We start from the raw sequence: 27032 nt of genomic DNA, 5'->3' as shown, positions 1-27032 counted from the left end.
AGCCGAGGGCCGGGCGCGGTGTCGCAGGCGGAGTGGAGCCCGGAGCCCGGGCAGGATGCGCCTCGCCGGCCCGCCGCCGCCGCTGCTGCTGCTGCTGCTGCTCCTGGCCGCGCTCCCCGTCCGGGGCCGCCGGGAGCCCCCCGCGCCGGGGCCGCCACGGGCCGCGCCGGGCCCCGCCAACGCCACCCGGCCGCCGCCGGAGCCGCTGGGCGCCCCCGGGAACCACAGCGGCGCCCAGGTCAGCCTGCTGCCCGCGCTGCTCCGGGACCTGTCCGCGCTCAAGGCCGCCGTGATCGGGGCGTGTGTCCTCAGCGCCGGCCTCATCGGCTGCCTGCTGCTGCGGGTCTGCAGGTACCGGCCGGGGGGAGGAGGGACCCTGGCTGGGGGGCGCTGCCCGCTGTACCCCCCAAGGTGGGCGGGGGCTCTCCCCCATGGAGAGCGGGGGGGGCGCTGCTCTCTGTACACCCCCCGGTGGGGCGGGGGCTCTCCCCCATGGAGAGCGGGGGGGGGCGCTGCTCTCTGTACACCCCCCGGTGGGGCGGGGGCTCTCCCCCATGGAGACCGGGGGGGGCGCTGCTCTTTGTACACCCCCCGGTGGGGCGGGGACTCTCCCCCATGGAGACCGGGGGGGGCGCTGCTCTCTGTACACCTCCCGGTGGGGCGGGGGCTCTCCCCATGGAGACCGGGGGGGGGCGCTGCTCTCTGTACACCCCCTGGTGGGGCGGGGGCTTTCCCCCATGGAGACCGGGGGGGGGCACTGCTCTTTGTACACCCCCTGGTGGGGCGGGGGCTTTCCCCCATGGAGACCGGGGGGGGGCGCTGCTCTTTGTACACCCCCCGGTGGGGCGGGGACTCTCCCCCATGGAGACCGGGGGGGGGCGCTGCTCTCTGTACACCCCCCGGTGGGGCGGGGGCTCTCCCCCATGGAGACCGGGGGGGGGGCGCTGCTCTTTGTACACCCCCCGGTGGGGCGGGGGCTTTCCCCCATGGAGACCGGGGGGGCACTGCTCTTTGTACACCCCCCGGTGGGGCGGGGGCTCTCCCCCATGGAGACCGGGGGGGGGCGCGCTGCTCTCTGTACACCCCCCGGTCGGGGGCTCCTCTTTGTCCCCATCCCAACAGTAGCGCTAACACAGTGTCTCTCTGCTGATGGTTTCCAGAGGTTTCCTTAGGCCGTATTTGCATGTGACTAGTAAGGTGAATCAGTGCTGGGCTACCATATGCCCTGAAAGCCCTTGATCACAGCAGCGCTATCACCTTTCTGGGTTGTGGGTGCGGTTCTCTGGGATGTGACCTGAAAAAGTGAGTCCCTGACCAGTCCATGTAAAAGTTGACGCTCTCATGGCCTTTTCTCTTAGGCCAGGGGTTCTCAAACTGGGGGTCGGGACCCTTCAGGGGGTCGTGAGGTTATTATATGAGGGGTCACGAGCTGTCAGCCTCCACTCCAAACCCTGCTTTGCCTCCAGTATTTATAATGGTGTTAAATATATAAAAAAAAGATTTTAATTTATAAGGGGGGTTGCACTCAGAGGCTTGCTATGTGAACGGGGTCATGAGTACAAAACTTTGAGAAGTACTGTCTTAGGCCATGTCTACCCGTACGGCGGCGCAGCTGTACCGATATAGCTGCATCACATCTGGTGAAGACACTATCTCAGGAGAGAGACATAAAAAACCCACCCCCTGTGAACAGCAAAAGCTATGTTGGCGGGAGAAGCTCTCCTGCTGCCATAGCGCTGTGCCCACGAACACTTATGCCGACGTAACTTATGTTGCTCGGGGGGTAGAATATTCACACTCTTGAGCGACGTAAGTTTTGCCGATGTAGGTGGCAAAGTAGACATAGCCTAAAGCCAGAAAAGCTGAAATGCATCTTCCTCTGGAGTAAAGGCACTTGGCACAGAGGGGATGGAAGTGGGTGAGAAGGCAAATTTTGGCCAGCCCCTGGCCGATTGTATGTCATTTGTAAAATGTCCTAGATGCGCTGGTCAGAAAGGGGTGGTTAAAATGGAAAATAGAATGCTTATACTTTTGAATTGTTTGTTCCCATCCCTTTCCAGAGCATTCTGTATTTGTAAGGAAAAAGTATTGTTCTGTTTCATTAGCTAAAACATGAATAAGCTCTCTTGAAATAATTGCCATAATATGAATGTTTATGTGCTGTAAAGCATAGTGTCCAGGTGGGCAGAGCAAAGCCTTGAGTTTTGACTTGAAAATAATTTCCCAGTAGTCCTCAATAATCTCTAAGTATGAACTGCTAACTCCCTGCCTTCCACTGCCTGGTATACACCTGGCATCCTGATTTTTCCTTTGTGATTTTGGTAGACTGAACATCACAGGGTTATGTCAGTGTAGGTGCTAGAGTGAAGGAAATGTAGGGAAGCATATAAAAATGTGCAACTGTTTAACTGGGGGTAACTTATTTCATCCAGTGTTCATCAGGAATAAAACCCCTTCATTTATAGCATGTTTACCTATTTGTGTGTATGTTGTCCAGTATTGATGATTAGAGAAGTGACAGGAGAGTCTTGTCTCTAGGTTTTGAAACTCCAGCCCATATCAGACTTGATCTCTCCCATTTGACTCTGTTGACATCCCTTCTTGAACACCGTACTTTGGATAAAACATCTTTTTTATCAGGTTGTGGTGTTAGGAAACTGCTATGATTTTGGAAGAGATACTGGAGGCGTCATTAAAAACCCCAAACTTCCCTGAGTGTGTTTTCCACCCCAATTTTAAAATAAACTCAAAGCAGGAAAATGGGGTGAAAACTTTCTAGAGTAGTAATTTAGGTTGGGAGTAGGTTTCCTCTGGTGCAGCAGGGATTAGGCTCATTCTGTCAAGTTTTCAAAGGGTGTGTCTCTTGCATGTGTGTGCAGATGGTGCATTGTGGGCAGTTGTGGTGCAATTACCCAACTGGAGTGTACAAATGAGAGAAGTCTTTGCTTAATGCTGAGGCCAGAGTTCAGCCCTAGGATAAAGCCCAAATAAATGGGCTGGGTCCCCAAGAATTAGGATTAGATGGAATTCTGGGCCATGGAACCACTCTGTGGCCGCTTGTGCAGCTGGAGCCCTGCACAGTGTGGTTGGATGGCCTGGAGGGAATGGGGGATTGGTTTGTGGATCCAGCCCCTCCTCTCCCCAAAATCCATGTTATGTTGGATTGATGGAAGCCTTGGCAGAACACAGCTCTGCAGCGTGTAAGAAGTCTGCATCTGCCTGGTGGGATCCTGGTATTTTTTTTTCTCTCTGCAGCGTAACTACAGCAAGTATATTGCATTCACCCTCCTCCTCTCCTGTAGAAAGTGGGTTGGAACCAGGATGTGCTGAGTAACATTGTAATACTTGAAATCTTTGTATGATTTTATGCTGGGAAGAACACAAGCAAATCAAAGTCAGTCACGTTAGAAAACTGATCTCTCTTTTGGCTTGTTGCTGAGTTAGGACAAAATAAACTTACCAGTGTCAAACTGAGTTTCATATCAGTGTTCATAAATTATTGTTTCTGTTGTGGTAGCAGCTAGAGGTTCAGTTCTGCTTGGCACTCTGTGGACATAAAGTAAACGGTCTCAAAGAGCTGACCATCTAAGAGTGTTTAGCTCTGGTTTGTTCGCTCCTGACTTCATGGTGGAAAACTACAAAACCTTCAGTAGTTAACAGGAATTCTTTCTTACAGGTGTGTGCAAAAGAAAACAACCTGCAGGGTTGAGTCATATAACTTGTTCTCTGGGAAGCTGTGGTTGGTTGTTGCTTGTAGAAGGAAGAAGTTGAGCAATGGAGGTATTTGAACAGGTGTATTTTGTGAATTCTTCCTCCACCTACTCGCAAACAGCTCTTCTGCAGTTACGTGGCTGTTCCAGCTAACTGTTCCTGTTCTTCCCTGTTTCTGAGGTCTTAATAACCTTAATTTATTCATGCTGATGAGCAGAGTCTACATGAGTTCTGTTCTTAAAGGGTTGCCTTCTATAAGAGAACCCTTAGAAACTGGGACATCTCATAAGTCTGTCCCAGTGAACAAACTGCAAAAGATTTGCTGATGCGTGTCAGTGACTAGCACAGCCTAGCAAGATTCAATTTACCATGGCAAGTAATTTGGTTTAGGGACAAGCAAATAAAACATTGCTTTTTAAAATAATTCTTCTCATCACTATCATCTACTCATCCAGGTTTGCAAAGTTGTCGTGGGATTATACATCAGAAGGCTATTAGACACTTGGGTGGGTCAGACTAAAGGCAGCATAGTCTACTAGTAAAATCAGTATAAGGTGATCTAAATAGCTCTTTTAATAACTGGCCTTGGGCAAGTTCAGCTTCCCTGCCTCGGTTTCTCCATATGTAAAAAGAGAAAGCAGGGTTGGCATTCTTGATATTTTCCAAAGTAAAAAACCAAGCAGCAGAAAACCCAGCCTTTTGAGTCTTCTTTCCACATCGTACAGAAGCCAAAGGGGACACAAACCCAATTATTTTAGAAAATTCTTTGTAGTCACCTTTACCAGCAAGCGCTGCTGAGCTCTCCCATGCCAAACTCATTTAATCTGTTAAAACACGACTGCTTATAGTTAAAGCACATTTCATGTATGTGAGAGATTCCTGCTGTTCTTGTAATAAACACAGTGGCTCCCCTAGAAAATGGAGCTTTCGACTTCTATGTGCAATAGTTTGTTTATCTGACACAGCCTCTAGTGTGTAAGCAAAGATTGATCTGAGTTACAAAATAAGACAGGCAAAACAACAAGCATGTTGTGTACCATTTCCAGTTTACAGCTGGCAAAATAGTTTGGAGAGGAGTTCTCATTTCTGTTGCAGAAGAAAGATCACATTTGCTCAAATGAAATGCATTTCTTGATCAAAATAAGAGTTTTGTTCATGCCCGTTTTTAAAAAACAAAAAAACCCCCAAAACAAAGAACCTTGCAGAGACTAGTATTGTAAATTGCTGTTAAGCAGAATTTGTTGAAATCCAATATTTGATTAAACTATCACTATGAAATTACACTGGTTTTCTGCAAGTAAACTATCCCTTTAGATACGGATTGTTGAGATGGAGTTTTTTTTTTTTTTTTTCCATTTGAACAATTTATTAGTTTTAGAAAAAGAATCCCAGGATTTTGCTCCTGTGTGTTTTTGCCTTGCTTCCTCATGGTCCGTGATGCCAGCGGAAGTTGTCAGCACTATGTACCCAAACTGACGTGAAGGCAAAAGGTTGTTCTGCCACTTTTCCAGGTCCTTCAACTGAACATCAAGCAGGCAGATATTTTATCACAGCCACCGGCTTGTGATACTTACATTCTTGCTTTTTTCCCAACTCACTGTTTTTTTTGTTTTTTTTTGTTTTTTTTTTATGGATGCTTTCAAAGATGACCTGTTCTTCTTCCTCCGTAGAAGTGTTTTGATCTGAGTGGACTTGGGGGGGCCCAGTGGAGTAGAGCTTGGCACCGCCATAAGGAATTTGAATTCCAGATCCCTCTCCCCTGGGCTGCTCAAGAGTGCGCAGGCTGTGAAAGTTGCATGGTCCACAGTAGCAGGAGGCAGCACCTAATTAGCAATAGCAACCTTTCCTGGCTGACTCAGAGATGCGCCTGGAAAGGATGCTCAACCACTTCCAATGGCAGGGTGAATGGAGTATTTTCTCAGCATCGTGTATGTGCTGAGTACCTCCTTCTCTCCCACCCGTAAGCCAAAATATCCTCCACAACTTGCCAAATACTTGCTACTTCAGCAAGTGCTTTTGTCTATGTTTTGATTCTGCCTTTTTGAATCCATATTTTGCAACTCTTTCCCTCCTCTCCGTTGATGTCCGTGCAGTTACTCCAGAGGTGAATTAGGCCCCTAGTTTACTAAGTAAACTGTGAGGGTTAACAACACTCAAAAAAGAAATGAAAGGTTGGAAACTTGGTTGTCTGTGTTGCTTGATGCGGAAGCCACTGGGACATTAGATAAATCTGTCAAGTATTTTTTTTTTTAATTAGCAAACTGCAACTGCAGTGTCACAGTGGGGCAATAGGCGTTATCAGCCATGGTCAGTAGTGTTTGCTGTGACCTGCTGTAAAAATGTGGAAATGATTAAGACTCAAGCTGGATGTGAGCACTATTTACAAGGTACAGGTCTGCCTGTTGAGAGACACACTACTCACTTATATAACAATAATGTTTTGACCAAAAGAACCTTTGGTCACATCACTCCTGTCTGAGCCTCAGATTTCTCTACCAAATCCCATTCTTTTTAGATAGCTTTCCCTCGGGCCTACCTCTTTAATAGCTACAAAACTGGTTACATTGCAATGCTTTAGGGGAGAGATTTAAGTACAGTGACTCATCATCTAGTCATAGGTTACAGGACCTGCTTATCCTACCTAGCTGGGTGGTGCTTTGTACACCTAAGGCTCACCTACGCTAGAAGGCCGAGTTGACTAAGTGTAAATTGTTTTATAACTAGTTACTGTACTGCAACAATACAAAAACCCCCTTTCTGCAATCTGCAGGCAGCCAGCTGCCAGCTACTGGAGGGAGATAGATCACTTTGAAAGCAGGCTGGATAAAAATCAAGGATTTAAAAAAAAAATTGTCAAAAAAAATCACTTTTTATTTAAATACAAGTTTATTCTTTCAAAAAACCCAATTTAAAATTAAATTTGAAATTGACAACCTATGTTGAAGCCTAAACTTATTATCTATTAAAAATCATTTCAATTAAATAAAAATTAATTAAATAAATTAAATCAATTAAATAAAATTTAATACACATTTGCTGCTGAGCTTTGAAGAAAGTCAGACCACTGAAATGGTGGAAGTCCCTGGTAAAACACCTGGAATCAGAGATTTAATGCTAGACCAGCTTTTGACAGCAGTCGCCTCTTCTGCAAAGAAAATATTTTCTTCATTTCAGTTTATTCAACTTCAGTGCAGTTCAATGACAAGTTCATAGTTAAGAAACCAATTGGGAATTGAAAAAGCTGGAAAGCTTGTTTTCCTCTGCCAATCTGAATATAAACTAGGTGTGATAGGGTGAGATCTACTAGTTCTAAAACTGTTTCTGGTCACTATGCCCTTTACTATCAGTTCAATTCACTATCTATGGATAATATTGCCTTTGTTTAATAAATCAGTTAGTTCTAAATACAAAACATGTTTTGATGAACTTCATCTTTTTTTTTCTTACATAGGCAGCAATTTAAGGCTTTTTAAAATTTGATTTAAAAAAATGTCACTTGTGCATTTTTAACTGAATTTGAATTTCCATCCAAATAGAGCTTGGCATATATCACAAGTTTAAAAAAAAATCAAATAAGAAATGTATCATTCACGATTTTCTAAGATAATAAAAATGTAAACATTAAGAATCTGAATAAATGTAAGTTAAATGTGTACAGATACGGTGTATCCTCCTGGTTAGCAAGGAGCAGTCCCAAACTTAGAGTAAAGGCTATATTTAGTTGCAGATGAACATGTTTTACTGGTTACCATTCAAAGACAATGAACCACTTTCTTTAAGAAAACAGCTAAGATGTACAAAAAACAATTCAGATCAGTAATTTAAATCAAGGCTTCCAGTCCACCCTGTTTGAGAGTTTATTATATGGACCACCCCCCCCCCCCCCAATAAAAAGCCAACTATGACCCCTGCTGGAAACCTCTCTTCAGATGTGTGTGTTTTATTGGTCAAAGTAGGAGTTTGAGTGCCCTATTTCTGGCTTCCCTGCTCTCTTGCTTTACGAATTTAGATAAGTCACTTAAATTCTCCACGCCACCGTATCTGTAAAATGGGGATAATAGAGAGATAGTTGGTCTTATGAGACTAATGTTTGAAAGTGCATATTGGTCTTAGTACTATAGACTGGATTTGCATACGGTATTATTTTAGTTACTTTCAGGTACTACCTTTTAATTGAATCATGCCAAGGCCTCATTCAGATGTTCCTGAAGTTTTTCACAACTGTCTTCCCAGCCTCCAAACCTCTTATTAACAGTTAGTGCAGTTGAACAAGCATATGTTTCTGTTCTCCGTGGTTGAGTATGTTCCATCTCAAAAAGCCGGTTGTTAGAGAAATGTGGCGTGTCATGACGTTCATTACAGCAAAATGAATGCCTGCCTGAAAGCATGCAGGAGAACTCATCTTAATGGCTTCTGGTTTAATTTCGGGGTTTAAAATGATCATGTGAGCAAAGAAGCATGGTTCAATAGAAAATGGTAAAATGTCAGCGGTATTAATGAAGCTCGCATTCAGTGACTTGTTACGAGTCTGGAGTTTTCCTAGGTTTATTATCTGGAATCTTGTAAATGTTGCAGGAACCAATTATTGCTAAATATGTTGGGCCCAATTCATTCCTAGTAGCACTTAATTGGAGCTTCAACAGGAATGGATTTAGTCTATTGTTTTTGGTGGAATTACAAATGAGAAACACGCTTATTGGAAGGGATAATTTAATCTCCCCTCCTACCTCCTCATGGCTGTCTTCAGGAGGTGTTAATGCTGGATTGAAAGCTCTGAGATGATTCTCTGTGGGGTCAAGAGAAGTGTTACTTCTGAGCATCAGGGTTGTTGACTAAAATAAATTGGAGGCTTAAAGTATATAATGAACTAGTGAGTTGACTAATGCATTTCTCCCACCACATGATGCTTCAGTAAGGAGCATGAAGTGCTACACATGACTAGAGTTTGACGAAAACAGCCCCTGGTCAAAAGACTGACATGAGTCATAAACTTTCTCCTTCTCTCCAAGCCAAATTTTCATACGCTATGTTTCAATATTGAACACCCCTTCCCCGAGCTGTACTGAAATGTGCAGGCGGTGCATCCTTGTTCTTATGGAGTTGAGAGCACTGTCATGGAGGGTGGTATCTTGTGCGTTTAACTCGTAAAGAAATATGGTTGCACGGGGATAGGACTGACATGCTCAGTAACTCATGAGCTCAAGGAGCTGGATCCTCCTGAGTGGGTCCAGTTGGTCTTCCCATTATTCTCCTTGTTTTATATACATTTAATGCCCCCCAATCCTGCTCTTGTTAAAGCTAGTGAGTTTCTTGTTGGCTTTAACAGGATCAATAGTGGGCCCAAAAGGAGAAGGTTACTGGCACTGGCTACAGTTGTTTGGAGCTTGTGAAGATGCTGGGCATGCTTCCTAGATTGGTAAATGTTAAATCCAGAAAGGACCATTATGATCATCTAGTCTGACCTCCTTCCTAACACAGAACAATGAATTTTGCCCACCCCTCCAAAGCTCTGCCCATGCATTTCAGTCTAGATCTGCAGTGGCACCTTCTGCTGTTGTAGTCCTTGGACATCCCCCCAGCTCTGCTGGTGTACTCCTGTTATAACTGGAACACCTGCTATCCCTTGGTATGTCCCACAGCACCTGCTCAGCACTGTAGTGAGTGCATCTCCATCCCAACCACAGCATCTTCTGATCAGGCCTGCTAACTTTAGGGGAAGCACTTTGAGGTGTAGGGACTAAGCATGAAAGCATTAATCACTTTTAACTTTTCATTGGAAGCCAGATCTCCTGCGCTGAAAGCCTTGTGCACGAATACCCTTTACCACGGGGTCTTTTGTGCAAGGGGTATTTGATTTTATCAGTGTGCAAGGAGCATGCTCTAATTGCTGCCCCAACATCCTTTCTTGTTAGTTTAATAAAACAAATGTGTTTGGGTGACTAAGCTATGGTCTGTTATCACACATGAGGCCTTAATGTGTTCTGGCCCTGTGGAACAGGTCTACAAAGGTCGTGAAATGTTTACATTCCCTAGTTTCTGTCTTGTGCTACTGTGCTCATACATACAGTTGATATGTGGTACCTTGTCCCACCCAGTGTGTCGTGTTTGTTTTTTCTTTTGTCTCGTTATTGCCGCTGATTAACGAGATACTATCAGGGATAAGTATGTCTATTGCCACAGGAAGCAGATTGGGCAAAAATCCATCTGAAGAAATCAATTAGGATGTGGGTGGGAAACTTGAAAGGTTTCCATTTAAAGATGGTTTGTCTCCATGTTTTTTGTCCAGACAAAAAAAAAATCCCCTAGGTTTCATAAAAAAGTGTGAGTGTGTGTGTGTACTGGCTGTTGGGTCTGTAGGTTAACAATAATGATGTTAACCAAATAAATAGGAATTAATTGAAAGAAGAGAGAATCAAAGAGCCTTTGCCTGCTCCATGACAAGGTATTCACACCTACATCTCAGCTAAGTCAAAAGATTTCTACAAAACTTGTTTTCCATTTTCCATCCAGCATTTTCCATCCAGCTTACTGTTAAGTGACTATTGTCATATTAGTGACAATGACTTTGAAAGTTCTCTTTAAATGGTAAGTAAATAGAGAAATAGAAAACTAGGACAACTCAGCCACTGGCAATTAACTGTCTTTAAATAATACAATGTTCTTTCAGTAGTTGCCCGAAATAATCTGTATCTGCCTCTGTAGGAAATGAGAACTGATGTCTTGCAGCAAAAGTAGATCTGATTGCAGACAGAAAAATGACCTGTTCTTTTAATATGCAATCCAGCATAGCCTTGCTAATTCATGCGCACACATGGGAGATTCATTGCAGGTTGTTTTGTCATGGCTGTTCACTTCCTAATTCAACTGTAGAATGTGCCTCATTCACCTTGAGGAATGTTCAGTTTAGTTTTAATGATGATGACATTTCATATTGTCTGAGTAAATGTTCTCTTGTATAAGCAAAGCTTTCCTTGTAAGATGAGATCTCAACACATCACTTTTCTCACTGCATCACTTTGCTGTTAGGTCTTGGCTGAAAAGTGGAGTGAGACTGCCAGGTGTTTTTGTGAGGATTATCAGGTGTTTGGTTAATAAGGCCCTACTGGGTGGGGTCTGAAACGACTTGTTTTAACTGCTAGGATAATACAGGAGTTTTCAAACTGGGGGTCAGGACCCCTCAGGGATTCACAAGGTTATTACATGTGGGGTCGCGAACTATCAGCCTCCACCCTAAACCCTGCTTTGCCTCCAGCATTTGTAATGGTATTAAATATATTTGAAAGTGTTTTAAATTTATAAGTGGGGGGTCGCACTCAGAGGCTTGTTATGTGAAAGGAGGCCCCAGTACAAAAGTTTGATTACCACTGGGATAATAGAACAAAACACACTGTGCTCTGCTTGATGTGATACGGCACAGATTGTTACAGTGTAGCTTGGACCATGAGAGTTTCTTGACATTTTTGTTGCAAATTAGTCCATAGAATGCTCAGGAAATGAAAATTGCATTGCCCCAAGGCCTGGGGCTTGCGTTACTTAGTCCTGGACCAATGCCCCAAAACAGTGCTATCTTCAGAGGCCAGTGACAACTTTTACATCTGATATTTCTTGAACGTGCATAGAGTTCAAGGCCAGAAGGGACCCTATGATGATCTTATCTGACCTGCATAACACAGGGCAAAGGATATTCCCCAATAATTCCTGCTTCAAGTTTATATCTCTTGTTTGAGCTGTAGCATATCTTTTAGAAAAATATCCAGCCTTGGATTAGAGATTTCAGGTGATGGTAGCCCCAACCCATCTTGTGTGATTTGTCAGGGTGAGACTTCTGGACAGCAGGAATGTTTTCATGACCCGTTAATGCTCCTGAACTGCTAGTTGGAAATTCTCCAGACATTTGGCTGTCCTCTGTTATCCTACAGATTTTCAATCTGATTTATTTTTAACTAAGAGTTTAAGGAGAAACAGTCTGCATTGTGTTGGATAAACCATTTCCAGAGTGCAAGCAATTATGCTAAGCTCTTCGTTTCTTCCCCATATCCCCAAAAAGATGGTCATATTGCAGCTTCTTTATTTAAATGCAATATAACTGAAGCACAAACCAGTGTAACCAGCATAAACCTAGGCTTATGTCTGAGCAGTGTGAGGTAGCTCAAGACCTTGGGTTAATGGATATTAATCTGAGGAATAAAAAGAGCCTGTAGAATACAGGTGCTTTGAGTTAAATAGTGTCAAGCTGAGTACCATATTCTGTATCATTTTGTTTTTTTATGTCAATTATTTTAATGTAAGTAGATTCTGGAAAATGAGTCTAACAAGAGTAAAGGGTGCACAGGTGTATAAGCATCCTTGCTGCAAAAGAAATAGAGCATTATGCTAAGGGGAAGGACATTGGCTACACCTAAATCTTAAAACGTGGCCAGTGATTTTTTTCATGATGCTTGCACAGGAGTGAGTATAAAATTCATAGAATATCAGGATTGGAAGGGACCTCAGGAGGTCATCTAGTCCAACCCCCTGCTCAAAGCAGGACCAATCCCCAACTAAATCATCCCAGCCAGGGCTTTGTCAAGCCTGACCTTAAAAACTTCAAAGGAAGACTATTCTACCACTTCCCTAGGTAACACATTCCAGTGCTTCACCACCCTCCTAGTGAAAAAGTTTTTCCTAATATACAACCTAAACTTCCCCCACTGCAACTTGAGACCATTACTCCTCGTTCTGTCATCTGCTACCACTGAGAACAGTCTAGATCCATCCTCTTTGCTCAAGTGAAACCACTGGCTGTATTGGGGAATGTTTGGAAACTTCACTCTGGTGTCCAAAAAAGGTAGAAGAAGTTGTCCATTCGTAAATATTACCTCAGATGCCCAGTCCTCTTATAACTCTTCTCTGAACCCCTGTCAGCTTGGTAGACATTGACTCAGCCGGATTGCCGTGATTTTCTCTTCTAAAGATGTTAGTTAACCTGTCGGCTGCCTCCTCTGATTAAGCCTCTGTCTGACTTATTGAGCATGGCAGCAGGGGGACTCTGAGCTGCTGTGCCAGCGATTTGCCCTGCACACCAAAGGATCAATGGCTGTGCCTCCGAAACGAAAAGACTGACACTGATCTGGATTACAGCTGACAGGAAATTGAGCTCTTCAGTGATGGGTACAAGTGGTGGAGAGGAGGAGGGGCTGGCTCCACAGACTTTGCATCAGGATAGGTCTTAGCAGTCTGGGCTGTATATAGAATGGGTGGGTAACAGCCCACCCCAGCCCTTCCTGTAGGGAACACTTTCAGAATGAACCACCCCCTTTCTTTGTTTCAGGTCTGGCAAGAGGATTAAAAAGACACGGAAGTATGACATAATCACGACCCCGGCTGAGCGAGTAGAAATGGCCCCTCTGAACGAAGATGATGATGATGATGAAGACTCGACAGTGTTTGATGTGAAATACAGGTACTGACCCATGGGTGGGTCTTGGTTAAAGGCTGCCTCCTGGGTTCTGTTAGCTGGGTGGATGGCTCTTCCTTTCTGCACACTCACAAAGCCTTGTCAAGGCTTAGCTCCGTCTCTGCTCTTCCCTTCAATCCACAAAAGCTTCACCACTCTCCTCTCCATGGCCCCTGCACCTGAAACCTAGTCTGCTATGCATCCAACCTCTCCTCCTTAAAGCATGTAATTTCCAACAAGCCTAAAAGCCCTAGTCCTCCCTGCAGTGAAGTGCCAACAGAAGAGATGTGCTCAAACAAAAAACTGTATAGAACTGACAAAGGTTAATGGGCTGAACTTCCCTGCTCAATCCTTTGCTGCTTGTTGCATCCCATCCCTGATCCTTCCTCTGTATGTTACATTCTTCCTGTACTTGTATTTGTGTTGAGATACAGCATGGCTAGAGGGCAGCAGGAGAGTGTTAGAAGGGAGCCTTATTCCCTGTAGAGGGAAGAAAGTTTGCTATAGATTAATTAAAGCACCTGAAGCCAGTCACATGATAAAACCCCCCTGCTTCAATCAGACAAGAGGAGGAGTTGAAGCAGAGTGGATTGGCACTGGAGCAAAGAGCAGTTTGGAGGGAAGCAGAGGAGAGTTTGGAGAAGTGCTGCGGTGGGCTAAGAAGACCAAGACCCTAGGTAAAGGGACACCTGGTTTGTGCAGAGGGAGGGCAGGAAGCCCCACAAGCTGAAAGGCAGGAGAGGGAAGTAGCCCAGGGGAAGGAACCGCTAGTTCAAGCGGTTTACCGCTATCCCTAGGGCCCCTGGGCTGGGACCCGGAGTAGACGGCGGGCCCAGGTCCCTCCCTCTCCACTTCCCTGCTCTAGGACACTAGTGGGGCAGTTAATACCCCAGTTCAGGGGCAAGAAATGGTGCCCTGAACAACCCCCCCCACCCCACAAGAAGAAAAAGCGCGAGACCCATCATAGTAGTGCCGGCAATTTGCCACAGTGTGTAAAGCGCTTAGCTCACATCTGGTGCTCTTCATAAACAATATGTGTAGGGTCAGGCCCTACCAGTCTAGAGCTGCTTCTCTCCACAGCCGCTGTTGTGACCACGTGGGGGAAAAGCTGACAAGCTTTCACAAATGGTCTCTTGATTTGGGCGTCTCTGGGTCTGAGGCACGCTGGTGGGACTTTGTGTTGGGGAAGCTTGCTTTGCAGATGCCTTTGCTGTATCTGCTCTGTGATAAACAGAGGGCTTCTGTCGCCAGGGCTGTCAATCAGGCCCCACTCAGCAGCATAAAATCATTACCCCCCTTTTTTTTTTTAAGCGTTTGACAGCCCAAAGTTTCAGTTCCTGTCCTGTTAGAGAATTTATAGCAGCCTCTCAATGCAGGTGGGCTCTTGGGCTCTCTGATTTCTGGCATCAGTGTATTTGAATCTCTTATTTTTATTTGCCTCAGAGTGGTGACAGCAAAAGGGTCAGGTTTCTCATCCAAACAAAGACAGCCAAGATCCCTGGTGCTTCGGCTAGGAAAAGCTCTGCTAATGATAAGGCTGCATCTGAATCCAGGCAACTCATAATTAGGAGCTTGTCAGAGACTTGCTCATGTTTCCCCCCCAGGCACAAATGCCCACCCACACACTCCTAGTTCTGGAGGTGCGGGAAGCAGTGCATTCATTCCAAGGGGCACTCAGTGGGCACTTAAGCATATGGTGCTGTGTTTTGCTTTGGTAATTTTCAAAATAACGAAATACATCTCCCCCTAAAAGAGTTAGTCAGGAATAGGGAGCTGGTGAAGAATGACGGTGAGTCAGTCGTTTTGAGATTTGTAAATAAATAGCTCCCAAACCAGAATAGTCTCTTCTTCCCCTGGCCAGCTGTCGGAGCTCCATGTAGACTCTCTGTATTGGTGCTCATCCCCGATTAATCATCGGCTGCTCTCTTGGGAGAGCTGCTGTTGCCACTCCTACAGGGCTTTCACCACTGCAGCTGTGAGCGGTGTAGCGCAAGCTGGCACTAGATCAGGACCATGAGGACCTGTTTGCCGTTGACAAAACCTTTGAGGGGCATGCAGGGTCACTGAAGTAGAATGTGTTTTGGATACTTAAAATGAGAAATGCAGCATTGTTGGAGGGAAACCCAGTGCCTTAGATTTAGAGCTCTGTTACTATGTTTGTGTTGCAGTTATGCCTGAAGACCCCAGTTGGAGATCAAGTCCCGTTGTAATAGGCACTGTGCGTACGCACACCCCTCAAAGATGGTCCCTCCCCCAGAATGCTTACAGTCTAAGCATCTGAGGAAAGGCAATAGATGGATACAACAGACAGACAGGGAATCACAAGGTAACAGCAAGGCCCTGATGATTAAAGTAAAAAAGCAGCATTCAGGATTTCTTTAATATAAGCATACAAGTTGGAGTTACTCAAGTCTGGAAGATATGCTTTTTTTCCCTCTTGTACCATTCAGGTCTTAGACCGACACTTGGATAGTGTTAGTATATAAGAGAATTAGGTGAAGTTTTGCATGGGGAAAATTTTGACTTCTGTTTCTGGCTCTGCTGCTAACTTGCTGCATGATCCTGGGCCTCTCTCTGCCTCTATTTACCTTTGTGTAAAATGGGGGTAATTGCCTATCCTTCAGGGACCTGTAGTGCTAACTGCTTGGAAAAGTGGCTTCAAATGATCAGGCAAAGGGTGCCTTAGAAGTGAAGGTATCAGAGGGGTAGCCGTGTTAGTCTGGCTCTGTAAAAGCGGCAAAGAGTCCTGTGGCGCCTTATAGACTAACAGACTTATTGGAGCATAAGCTTTTGTGGGTGAATACCCACTTCGTCGAATGCATGTCAAGTCTGCATGCATCCGACGAAGTGGGTATTAACCCACGAAAGCTTATGCTCCAATATGTCTGTTAGTCTATAAGGTGCCACAGGACCTTTTGCTGCTTTTCGAAGTGCAGGGCATTGTTCCAATAAGCAGGATATGCTTTACACCTGGGTGTAGTTCTGACAAACCACCTCCTTGTGCCATTCAAATCCCTCCTGAGATGTGCTGGTTTTGCAGCTTTCCAGTGAATTCTGCAGCACAGGGCACACTCTTGGTGCTTAATAAATAATATAGACAGCATGTTGCACTGTCTCTTGAGCAGCCTCGAGTGTTGGCTTATGCATTGGAATTGCTTGAGCCTGAATTGGGGAGTGAACTGTCTGAACTTGACCTACTTCTGCTCTGACCGCTTCTACTGCTCTTCCACTCTCTTCCATGAGTTCCAGAGAACTTCCTTTGCAGGCATTTTGGGGCAAGGTTGAAGAGATTTTTCTTAACACAGTGAAAAGGAAAATCTCAGGAAACAGTAGTGCTGTGGGAAAATGCATCCAGTAATGAAACATTAGGCAAGCCCATTGGAAACAATCCGACTTGAGAGTCGTAGCCATGTTTTCTACTATTTTTTTTTTTCTTCTCCAGAGCATGTTGTACTGCTGCTTTTGCAGAAATGAACTCAATCTTCTTGGGTTCCTTACAAGTGCAAATGGGCCTTCACTAGTCATAGATACATGTACACATACACACCCCCCTCCACTTTGTGTGATACTTACAGTATTACCACCAACGGGATACAGCGACCATAGATATTGTTCACCATCCTATACCTCAGCTTTCTTTATTCTCGAGGAAATTCTAGTACAACAGATATCAAATTCTGCATTTTGAAAATGCTTAGCTACTTTAGGGATGTGGTTCCTGTTCTCCAGCAGTACAGCCCTAGTTTATGGGGAGTTACCATCAATCCCCTAGCAGAATTGAGATGGGGAGAGGTTCTCTGAGGATTTGAATGCTATAAAAAGTAACAAGGTCTCTGAATTGTGTGTGTTTAGATAGAGCAGCCTTCTAGGCAGATCACTGATCTGTTAGACCCTCATCAAAGATTGTATCACATCCCAAAACAGTTTCTACCTTTTCACCAGCACTAAAGTCACAAAGAGGTTTCTTTTTGAAGCACTGGGTTTGTCTTGGGCGTTTTCAGCACGTGTCCCACCATGAAGAGGAAGGATTCCTCAGCAGGATCCATTGTCTGAAAAGAACCTTTCTCCAGTTAACCATGTTTCATTAGCAAAAGAAGGAGAAATGGGGATGGATCTCCAGAAAGAGCTGGCTGGGTGCCCTACCTCCGTGATTCCAGTTAGAAGACATCACTAATGCAGCTACTCTTGGGATTCCAAGCGCCATGTCCAGCATCTTGTTCCTTCAGTGAACGGTTGCCTTGTGCTGTTTGCTGCCTAAAGTGCAGACGGCAGCTGACGTGCATGCCAGGAACAGAATAAAATGAAGATCTGACACTTGAACAAATTGGACAACTATACTTTGATGCTTCCAACGTTTTACTGTTGCTCTACAAATAAAGAGGCTGTTCTGAATATTTAGCCAGTATGTATGGTTTGTAACGAGGCTTCATTAACTGCTGCTTTAGCAAGGTTTTATTTTTCTCCCCACCTCCACAAAATCTTGTGGACGCTATAACACTGACATGTTAAGTGAAGCTGCAGCCGTTCTTCAGGGCTGATGAACTAGGGAAGGGACGAGACTGCTGTTTCAGCTCATTAGCTAACGAAATTGAGAAATAATGAACCGCCATGAGTGGGACTGAAGACTGGTGGATAACCTCACATGAGAAGTGCCTTCCATGGGCAGGAAGATCCCTGCTCCCCTCCTTTTTATTTTTCTTCTAAGATTTTTAAATAAATTGAATGCTGACGGGAGAGTGCCTTTCATTATCAGCCATGGCAGTGCTACAGCTTTACTCCACTCGTCTCTGATTATCTTATCATGAAGCATTTCCTTTTCCTGAGCAGCTTTTCCCCTCCTCATACAGTCTCTAGCACATGGGGATATGTCGGCTTTGTCTGCAGTAAAGACTCTTGGTCTACTGATCACTGATTGGATTCCCCGTGCATCCTATGATATATCACCTGTCCAGACACAAGCATTCCCAACAGTGTGTGGGCGAGCATGCCACCATTTGGACTAGAATGGCTTCAAGCAAGGCTAGCCACCATATGGTCTTCAACTCGATGGGAATCACTGCTGTAATTGCCTCAGTGGTGTAAAGGGTACTCTATCCACTGCTCTGCAGTGCACTGGTCTCCAGGACCCAGAGGTGGCTAATGTGTGCGTGCTGCACTGATGATACTTACACTGATGCAGTGCTACTTCTTGAACTGCCAATGGTTTGGTTCTCTAATGCAGGCCTGGCCATATTGTCACCCTCTGCTATAGTGAAGTCCCATGCGGGAAGGAGAAATCCAGTAATGTTCTGCCATCGCCAGGGAGCCTAGAAATCCATTTGCCACGGAAAAACATGGAATTTGTGTTTTTACAGTGAATCTTTAGTTTTTAAATTTTGTGAAAAATAAAAACATATACAGTAGAACTCTGTTTATCCAAGGAGCCTCCATTATCCAGATCTCCTTATTAACCAAACCACCACTGCCTGGGGCTGACAGTGGCTGGGGCTCAGAAGGGCAGCTGGTGGTTTGGTTAATATGGAGAACAGATAATGGAGGCTCCTTGGATAAACAGGGTTCTACTGTATATCAGTAAACATTGTGTTCAGCTGTTACCTATATATAATGTACCTTGGGAAACTAAAGTTCAACGTTTCATTTTAATTGTGGAAAAACACAATTTTTTATTTTTTTCATTGGAGAATTTTGGTTTTTTTATCATGGAAAACTAGGATCTCTGGTCATCAGTAACCTTCTTACAGAGGTAGCCCACAAACCTCCAAAAATTCCTTCTGGTTTCAAAGTAGCACGTGAAATTATCTGTCTGCTGGCTTCCTCGATTCAAACTTGCATCCAGGATGTTGAACTGCAGAGGCCTAACCATGTACATTGGAAAAGGAGAGAGGAATGATTCATTTGATCTTGCTTTTCTTTAGTACGTCTGTTGAGAAGGATTTCAAAGCATTTCGCATAGACGGAAATCCCTGCACAAAGGGTCAGAATGCAAAAGGAGAGAGAACTTGTTTTACAGGCAGTAATATAGAATGGCATATTGGCTTGTATGTACCAGCAAGGTATACCGCTGGTATCCCTACATGTTACTGGGATGTGCCAAAGCAAGACCATAGCTTTCAAATATCTGGTGCTCTCATTAAGATGGCAACTGAGCAGATCTCTCCAGCTGGCTTGGAATATCTTTCTGAGTGAGTCCTGGCACTCTTCTTGTTAACAATCTTAATGGCATTCATGCTGTGTGTGAATACGAAATAACTCTTCTGATTTACCTGATGTTCTGAAGCCCTAAATAACTAGCCTCATATTTTGGGTTCAAAAACTAAATCTGTATTTAACATGTAGGCAAGATCTGTTTTTACATCTCTTCTTCACTTGCTTCTATATTTTGGAGCATAATTGAGATTGTTCTCCCCTTCCCCCATGCAAACAGCATTCTAACTGCAAGCCAATTGCTGCTTAGCTGTGTAGCATCGGCAGCAGGGGAGAAGTAGCACTGATGGATTGTAAGTCTGATTGTTTTCATGCAGTTCATTTTCTTCGTTTGATGCTTCGTCCCCATGTGCAGTGGTTTCTAGCCCTGTACGTGCCATTGAGAAGCAGCAGATGGTGTAAATTGGGCTGCTGTCTGAAAGTTACTTTAGGATTCCGCTGCATCTTTAACATCTTGCCACAGCGGATGTGTTGGTAAAATCCACCCCCTCAGGCTGTGCAACAGTGAACAATAACCACCTTTCATCTGCATAGCTGGCTAATTAGACCACGAAAAATCTTAGCTAAACAAAATCCTGTCTGTGGCTGCTAAAGCCACTGACTGCCTGTGACAAATACAGAAGCATACCTGTATTGGATTAGATTCTCCTGCAATCTCAGGATCAGGGAAGTGGTTCTGTCAACATCTTCTCTCATCCAGAGAGCGCAGTTTCTTGTGTGACAATAGTCTGAAACGTGTAACACAAAGGCTGCCATAAAGCAGAGATGCAAAACCACTTAGGAAATAACACATGCTTGAAAGCCTCATGAAAACAATTACTAATCTGGAGTTGCATTTTTGTATATTTTTTTTTAATAAAATAAATTACACTAAAAATTCAAGAATTGACTGACCGGTCTGTGAGGATGGATAATGAATATGGAACCTTTTGTTTCATGATCACTGATGGGTACCATGTAAGAAGCCAGGATAGAATAACGGGAGGGATGGAAGGGGACTTGAAGAGGCAGAATGTAAAAGCCAGAGATGGAATTTTGAGGCCAGGTGTCTGAGATCCCCTAAATAAATATTTAAAACTACAAACATTTCCTGGGTCTGATCAAACCCTCCACCCCTCCCCTAAAATTAGATGATATTCTTCAGTTTTTGAGTACAGATGCTCATTTTTCCTTTTAACAGCAGCAGTGAAAATGAGAGGTGTTTTAGAAATGTGGTATCTTCCAAAGTATTGACTGGTGGTGGTGTTGCAGTTACATATCTGGGGTGCTACAGTGAGTAAGTGGGGCTTTTGTTCAACTGTCAGTATAATTAGCTTCAACCAGAGCGCAATGGTGTAAGCACAGGCTTCTTTACTGGATAGGTAAAGCATAAGTTAAGGTGTCCAGTACAACCTGCACCTTGGTGTCAGGGAGTCTGTAGGACTTGGTACTAAAAAGGTTAGTGCCACATTAGGAGGCCTGGACTTACCACCCTCTGCAAAATGTTCCTTTCATGAGGCAATTTAAAACATCTGCATCAAAATTCTAGGGCCCAGAGTCCTTGCTGTGGCTGAGATGTATGGGGCCTTCTTCTCTGTAAATAATGCAGAGTATATTATATTAATCGCTCTCCACGGAACATATCCCTGCCAGAGCTTAAATGGCATGTGCAGCCTTGACTGGAGTGCTGTACTGTGTGCTTGTTACAGCAAGGTGTTTGGTCTCCGGAGAGTGGCTATAACAGATTTCTTGCAAGTGAAAGCTGGAGGCCTCTTCTGTATGATGCTAGGCTGTTTAAATGTGTGCGGTTTTTTTTCCAGTAGGCAGAGTGGGGAAAGGCTCTGTATAAATGGAGGGTATCTTTTATTCTCATGTGAAGGGGTGAAAATCACAGTAACTCATTCAGTCACTTACTATAAATACAACAAATTGCCTGGAGCATTGGTGCTGCTGTTAAGGGTTTCCTGGCCAGGTGCTGCTGTGGATTGCCAGCGCCAAGGGGCCAAAAGGCATTTTTGAAGCCTGTGTTCTTTCCCCGTTAGGCTAGATGTGCTATGAAAATTAGTGCTGAGCACAGAGGCTCCCTGGTGGCTCCTTGGCTTAATATGCATAAGTGCTGCGGTTGTACCTAAAAGTTCTCCTGACTCCTGTCTGCTGTAACTGCCCCTGCCGAGGCAGCTGCATCTCTTCTCTGGTTTTTACCTTGTGGGTGCGTGGTGGAGGGAGGGGAAATGAGGGCTCCAAGAAGAAAATGGTCTGTGTAGCAAGCAGAAGGACCCCAAGTGAACCAGTTGCCTGGGGAAAACTTCCTTTCTCGGGGGGTGCTCAAAGCTGTCCCATTCCAGGAGAGCAGCCACAGACTGTGGCTGTGATTGATTTAATTCTTATCCCTGAGCTTTGCCTGTTGCTCAGAGTGCTCTGGCTAATTTCCATATGCAGAAAATCAAGTCAGTGACCAAAATCACCACAGAAATCAACCCCTGCTTGAGGGACCCAGTGGTGGATAGTATTGTTGTTCCTTTTGTTTTCCCCCTTGTACATAGATTCCCATAGTTGCATATGATCTATTTAATAACAAAGCTTCTCTGACCATACTAATTCTTTTCCCTGGCTGTCTTCCTTGCCAGGTAAAGCTGTTGCATGGAGCACCGGTTCCCTGTGAGAAGTCAGTCAGCTGTCGAGAGCCCTGCTGAAGCTTAACTGTGAAGGAGAAGCTTTCATCTCTGCAATATTGAAACCAAAACAAACATTGCTGCCTCCGTGATGTTATTTATACAGCACACAGCAGCAGGGTGTTTGATTCTCTGCCCAAAATGTCACCATTAAACTCCTGGTTTCCAAACTTCCACAGTAGAATGACCTGAGATCCTCCTCGTAGACTCTGCTCTGTTGCTTGAAGAGGCTGTGGGGTTGCTAAAGCATATGGGGTGGATACAGCACTGTGTATAGACTTTCTGCACTCACTGGTCCAAATAAATTTTTGTAAAAGGTGGGGGAAAAACCCAAAATTAGACCCCAAAAGACTTTTTCCTCTAAAAGCTGAATCAGATACTTTTGGTCTCTGTTAAACAGATCTTGTGTTTTAAAGACTTGGAATTGTATGATCCTGGGCCTAGAGAAATACTTGCCCATCTGATGAAGGCTGGTGGCTGAAACTGTGCTGAAATGTTACAGTGTGCGTGGTGTAGGGTTCTTTATTTTTTTAATTTTGTGACTGTTGTAAAAAATTGTAATGACTTGCTACTGATTTTAACAATTGCACTAAACCCTCCTATAATGATGTACTCGTTTTCCAACAGAGCTCTGGTCAGACTTAGTTAAATAACATGAGACCATAGGGAAGCAGAAAAACTAGGCAAATACCGTACTACAGGAATCTTGGATTAGAGGAAATAGATGTCTATTTTTGTAATTCCCCGCCCTTCATAGGAAGTAAGACGACATTTTTTGCCATCTTGTGTCCTCTCCTGGCTGTAACTCCTCTGCTACTCAAATTTTTAATCAATCTTTTTATGAAAGATCTGATACGCGGTTGTTAAATTTCAGGAAGAGAACACTGGTTCTTCCTGCCCCCTTCTCCTTGGAAGCATTCGTGCAAAGAATCCTTTCTGCACCACCCTGGAAATCTGCCCGCCGGCTGGCTGCCAAATCCCATATTACACTAAGATATGTTTTTCCCCTTGCTATCTACAATGCTTCACACTGGTAGAGCTGTCGGATTGCTATTTTAAAAAAACTAGAATATCTGTAATCTAGGCTGATTAAGATCCATAGCCTATGAGTTCTGTGCATAAATTCAGTGCCATTCTTTGAAAGCTCTGAGTTCAAAGTTATTGGCATGGTTGTTCTGTTTTACGGTGTTCTTGAAAAGCAGCTACAGTTCTGATGAGCTTTGCTTGACATATTGACACTCTTATTGTGTGTTCTGCCAATATTTATGTCAAATACCCTTTTACTTTAGGATTTTAACCCATTTGGAGCCTCTCTTGCCTTTATGATGTTAAAATTACCTCCTGTTTTTGGAACGTACCAACATTTGCTTGACTCTTTTGGTAAATTCTGCAATTTGCTTGGTGGGTTGTGACTGCTAAGAGTCTGTTGCAAAGCTGCCTCTCTGTAATGACTGCTCAAAGGCTGCTCATGGAATTCTTGATTTGTTATCATGACAGTAGGTTATACTACTCTCACTTGTTCGGAGCACTCCCAAGGCTTGCACCCTGAAACAGCCTGGTATAGATGCTGCACTCTTTCTTCACTCCACTTTGGCTCTTTGCAAGAAGGCCTCCGTGTTCTGCAATAGCAGTTTGCATTGACAAAAGCAAAATTGTAGTAGTCTTCTGATGAGCATACAGTGCAGTTTGGTGGTGTCCCTCTGAGTCCTTGCCTGATGTAGCCCCTACATTCTAAATTCCTTTCCCCTTACCTGCTAAATGAGAGTGTTCTGTCACTCCATGTTTCCTCTTTAAAGTGTAGCAATGGTCAGAAAAGTGACAGAGTAAAAAGTTCACCTTCATATTCAACAGATCAACTTCCTGTGTGTCTGATTTCATACCTGCTTGCTTTATTGGCCTGTGCATTTTTATTCATAGTGACTATGCGGAGCTTACACAGCTCTGGAGGAGCGAACTGGATTCCATTCTGCTTTATGAATCTTTAGCTAAACTTTTGAGTTCCAATGGTGGAATTGTTATTGCTGGTGACAACATGATAGGCAGAACCCAGCTGTGTTTTCATATCCCAGGTGGCGTTTCCAGCACTGGCAGTTAGCAAAACCGGCCTCTGTAGACTTGGAGTACATTTGCTGTGGGAGACCGAGAATGCAAAGGAAGCTCCTGATGGGATTTCTGCTGTTACTTTTCAGACTGTTAATACACTTTTAAAGTGGATCATTTGTTGGGAGAGAATCCCATTCTGTACAGAGCAATGTGGCGAATAGTATCGTGCATTAAAAGAGGGAGCCAAAGCAGTTGGAAGTCAATAAAAGGTGGTGGTGGAAAATTCTTTGATACAATTGTGCTTTCATCTGAACTCTACCACGAGAGTATTCAGCAAAGGCTTCACAGCTGGACCATGTTGGAAAATTCCCAAAGCAGAACTAATATTAGATACCCAGGCAATATCAATATACTATTTTTATCCTTTATCATGGAGTAAATTCAAGTCACTCCATAGTGCTGTTATTAAGCAATATTTAATGTGTCAGCTAAGAGGTAAAAGGTGGAGCAATTGATATGGGTAGGTCCAAGCGCACTGACCTCCGGATTGCAGGAACCGCAAGAGGCCCATAGGCTAGGATAACACGCTATGGCTTGGGAACACTTTCAAGACGGCATGTTACAGAAATGGACTAGGTGGCTCTCAGTAGGCAACGTGATGTCCCTTTGGAGTTGGTAAAGCACTATGAAGAAGAGCTGAGTTATGGGAAGTTCTTGGACAGGTTGAGTCCTGAAGTGAAAAATGGCAATGCTGGGTAGAAGGATGGGTTAAAGCTTCAATTACCTTGTTGCTGAAGAGGGAAAAGAGGGTGGCATGGCTACTCTCTCAATGAAAGAGCCATCATGGCATTGTGTTTGGACATCCCTTTCAGAGGAGAATTTATGAAGAGCATCTGGAGCTCCAGAGGACATGTCCTTGGTCTGCCATGACTTGTCTGGAGTATCCTGAACTTTTTCTGGGACCGAGGGCACTTTTTACTGCTGAAGACCAGATCCAGGTTCTGCAGATGTAGAGAGAGGAGGAAATAAGGCCAGTTTCAGTTTACCTAGTCTTTCAGATGGTCTGAGCTAACTCTTGCTGAATTCAGTGGGAGTCTGTCACTGGGATTTGTCAGGCTCTATGAGCACTGCTGAGTTTAAGTAGGTCAGAGGCAGTCTGCCTGACTTGCCTATTGCTAACAACCAAGGTTGTTTCTGTAGTCCTCCAGTGAACCTTTTGGTGGGGAACAATGTGATTGTTTTTGTTTTTTTTCTCCCCGCCCTCCCCCCCTTCGCCCCAAAGGCACCAAGGATGTAGGTGCCCAACTCTCTTTGGAATAAGGACAACTAACTCCCTGGGGCTCCTTTGGTAAAACCCAACCCTTGTATATAAACTAATGGAGGCCGGAGGAGAAATGGCTGCCTGATGAAGGAAATCAGGACACCTTTACTAGTGTCAGTCAAGGTCATGTCAATGAACCTAAATGCTTGCCTGATGTTAAATTACTATTGTAAACATGGGACGATATTTACCTCTTTCTAAAGGTCACTATATGTGATTTCAGATGTTTGTCTAACTAAATATTTATATAGGTTTATTTCAGTTAAGACTTTAAGAGAACTTGATGTAACTCATCTCTATAGTGTGTGTGTGTGTGTATGTATATATATATAAAAATTGTGTAGGTGGTAATTAGTTACAACATAGCTTAAATGATTTTGGACTATCTCATTTTAGGTTTCTGTTGAAGCACGGCTAGCCATTAACCACTACATTAAAGTAATACATGTTGTGTGTGTCTTACACTGTAGAGTTCCAGTCTGGTTGCTGTTGTAACCTGGTCAGTGTTTGCAGCTCTTTGTGTTGCATAGTCTTAAAGTTGCTTTGGCAGAGAATGGTTTTTAAAGGCCCATTTTTGTTTTATAGAAAATGGAGAAACACTACTATAGAACATTCATGTTAAATTTAACTTACTACTCAGCAAAATACACTTTAAGTACCAGTTTAATCAAACCAATAGAGAGCAAGTAAACTAAAGGCATTTTTACTGGAACATGCCACAACGCGGAGAAATACCTTGCTTGTGACAAATTACAGTCTCCTTACTCTGCTGACCATAATTCTTTTTGGGGAGGTTCCATTTGAGAACCCACAAAGCTCAGCTGATCAAAGGCTGTCCCCAGCTCCTTTCTCCCTCTGGGTCTGCTCTTCTGAGAGAGAGGAATCACTTGGGTAGAACTACATGCCTATATGGCCCTCTCAGCAAGCTGAACAAGGGACAAGGTCCATCTCACCAGAAGGAGTAAGTTGGAACTGGATGTGACTTTTTCAGCAAAAGGCTGAAATGATTGCAGACCCTTTTTATAATCCTTTCTAGTTTATAACACTAAGTTGCATACATCAGACTTTATTCCAAGCACAAACTGACTTAATGTCAGTAAATGCGAGCACAAGCTGGAGTGTATTTGGAGAGCCAGTTTTGTAAGTATATCCTCTGAATTACTGTTGATAATGTAATTTCATCAGGGTGGAGATTGTGGATTTAAGATTTCTCTTTTCAGTTTCTGCTTCTGCCGGTTTTGTATGTGGCTTTGTAAGAACCATGCAATCACCAGGCCATTGATGAAAATGTTGATTTAGAATTTGCCCTTGTGACCAAAAGCTTCCATTAAAAAAAAATGGTAACGCAAGTTTGGATGGACAATAGGAACTGTTACATGTTACAATAGGAACTGTTGCTATTAAATATGTTCTTGTATAAATCCACCCCTGAGAGCTCTGTTTGGGAAGAGGGCAGGGGTGATAGGCCTTTCTTGATAAACTAAACAGTAATAAGTCACCAGGACCAGGTGGTATTCATCTCAAGGAACTCCAATGTGAAATTGCATGCCTACTAACTGTAATCCGTAATCTATCATTTAAATCAGCTTCTGTACCAAATGACTGGAGGATAGCTAATGTGACTCCAATTTTTAAAAAGGGCTCCAGAGGCGATCCTGGCAATTAC

General features: G+C 44.0%; 1 protein-coding gene across 1 annotated transcript; it reads left to right on the top strand.

The window, feature by feature from the left end:
- On the top strand, positions 1-26791 carry FAM174B (family with sequence similarity 174 member B). Its single transcript, XM_084641876.1, has 3 exons — positions 1-351; positions 13022-13153; positions 21958-26791. Exons 1-3 carry the CDS (start codon positions 56-58, stop codon positions 21959-21961), a joined length of 432 nt encoding a protein of 143 aa, XP_084498002.1. The 5' UTR covers positions 1-55; the 3' UTR covers positions 21962-26791.
- Positions 26792-27032: the final 241 nt, after the last annotated feature.

The sequence above is a fragment of the Lepidochelys olivacea genome, assembly GCF_965140295.1.
Source record: "Lepidochelys olivacea isolate rLepOli2 genome assembly, chromosome: 10".
Lineage (NCBI taxonomy): Eukaryota > Metazoa > Chordata > Testudines > Cheloniidae > Lepidochelys > Lepidochelys olivacea.
Note: the sequence above shows the minus strand (reverse complement) of the source record. Positions and strands in the feature narration are given on the sequence as shown.

Bases quoted from the DNA above. Each gene is read 5' to 3' on its own strand.
- FAM174B (XM_084641876.1), top strand. From the start codon at position 56: ATGCGCCTCGCCGGCCCGCCGCCGCCGCTGCTGCTGCTGCTGCTGCTC. The intron at 352-13,021 runs GTACCGGCCGGG...TCTTTGTTTCAG, and splicing joins CTGCTGCTGCGGGTCTGCAG to GTCTGGCAAGAGGATTAAAA.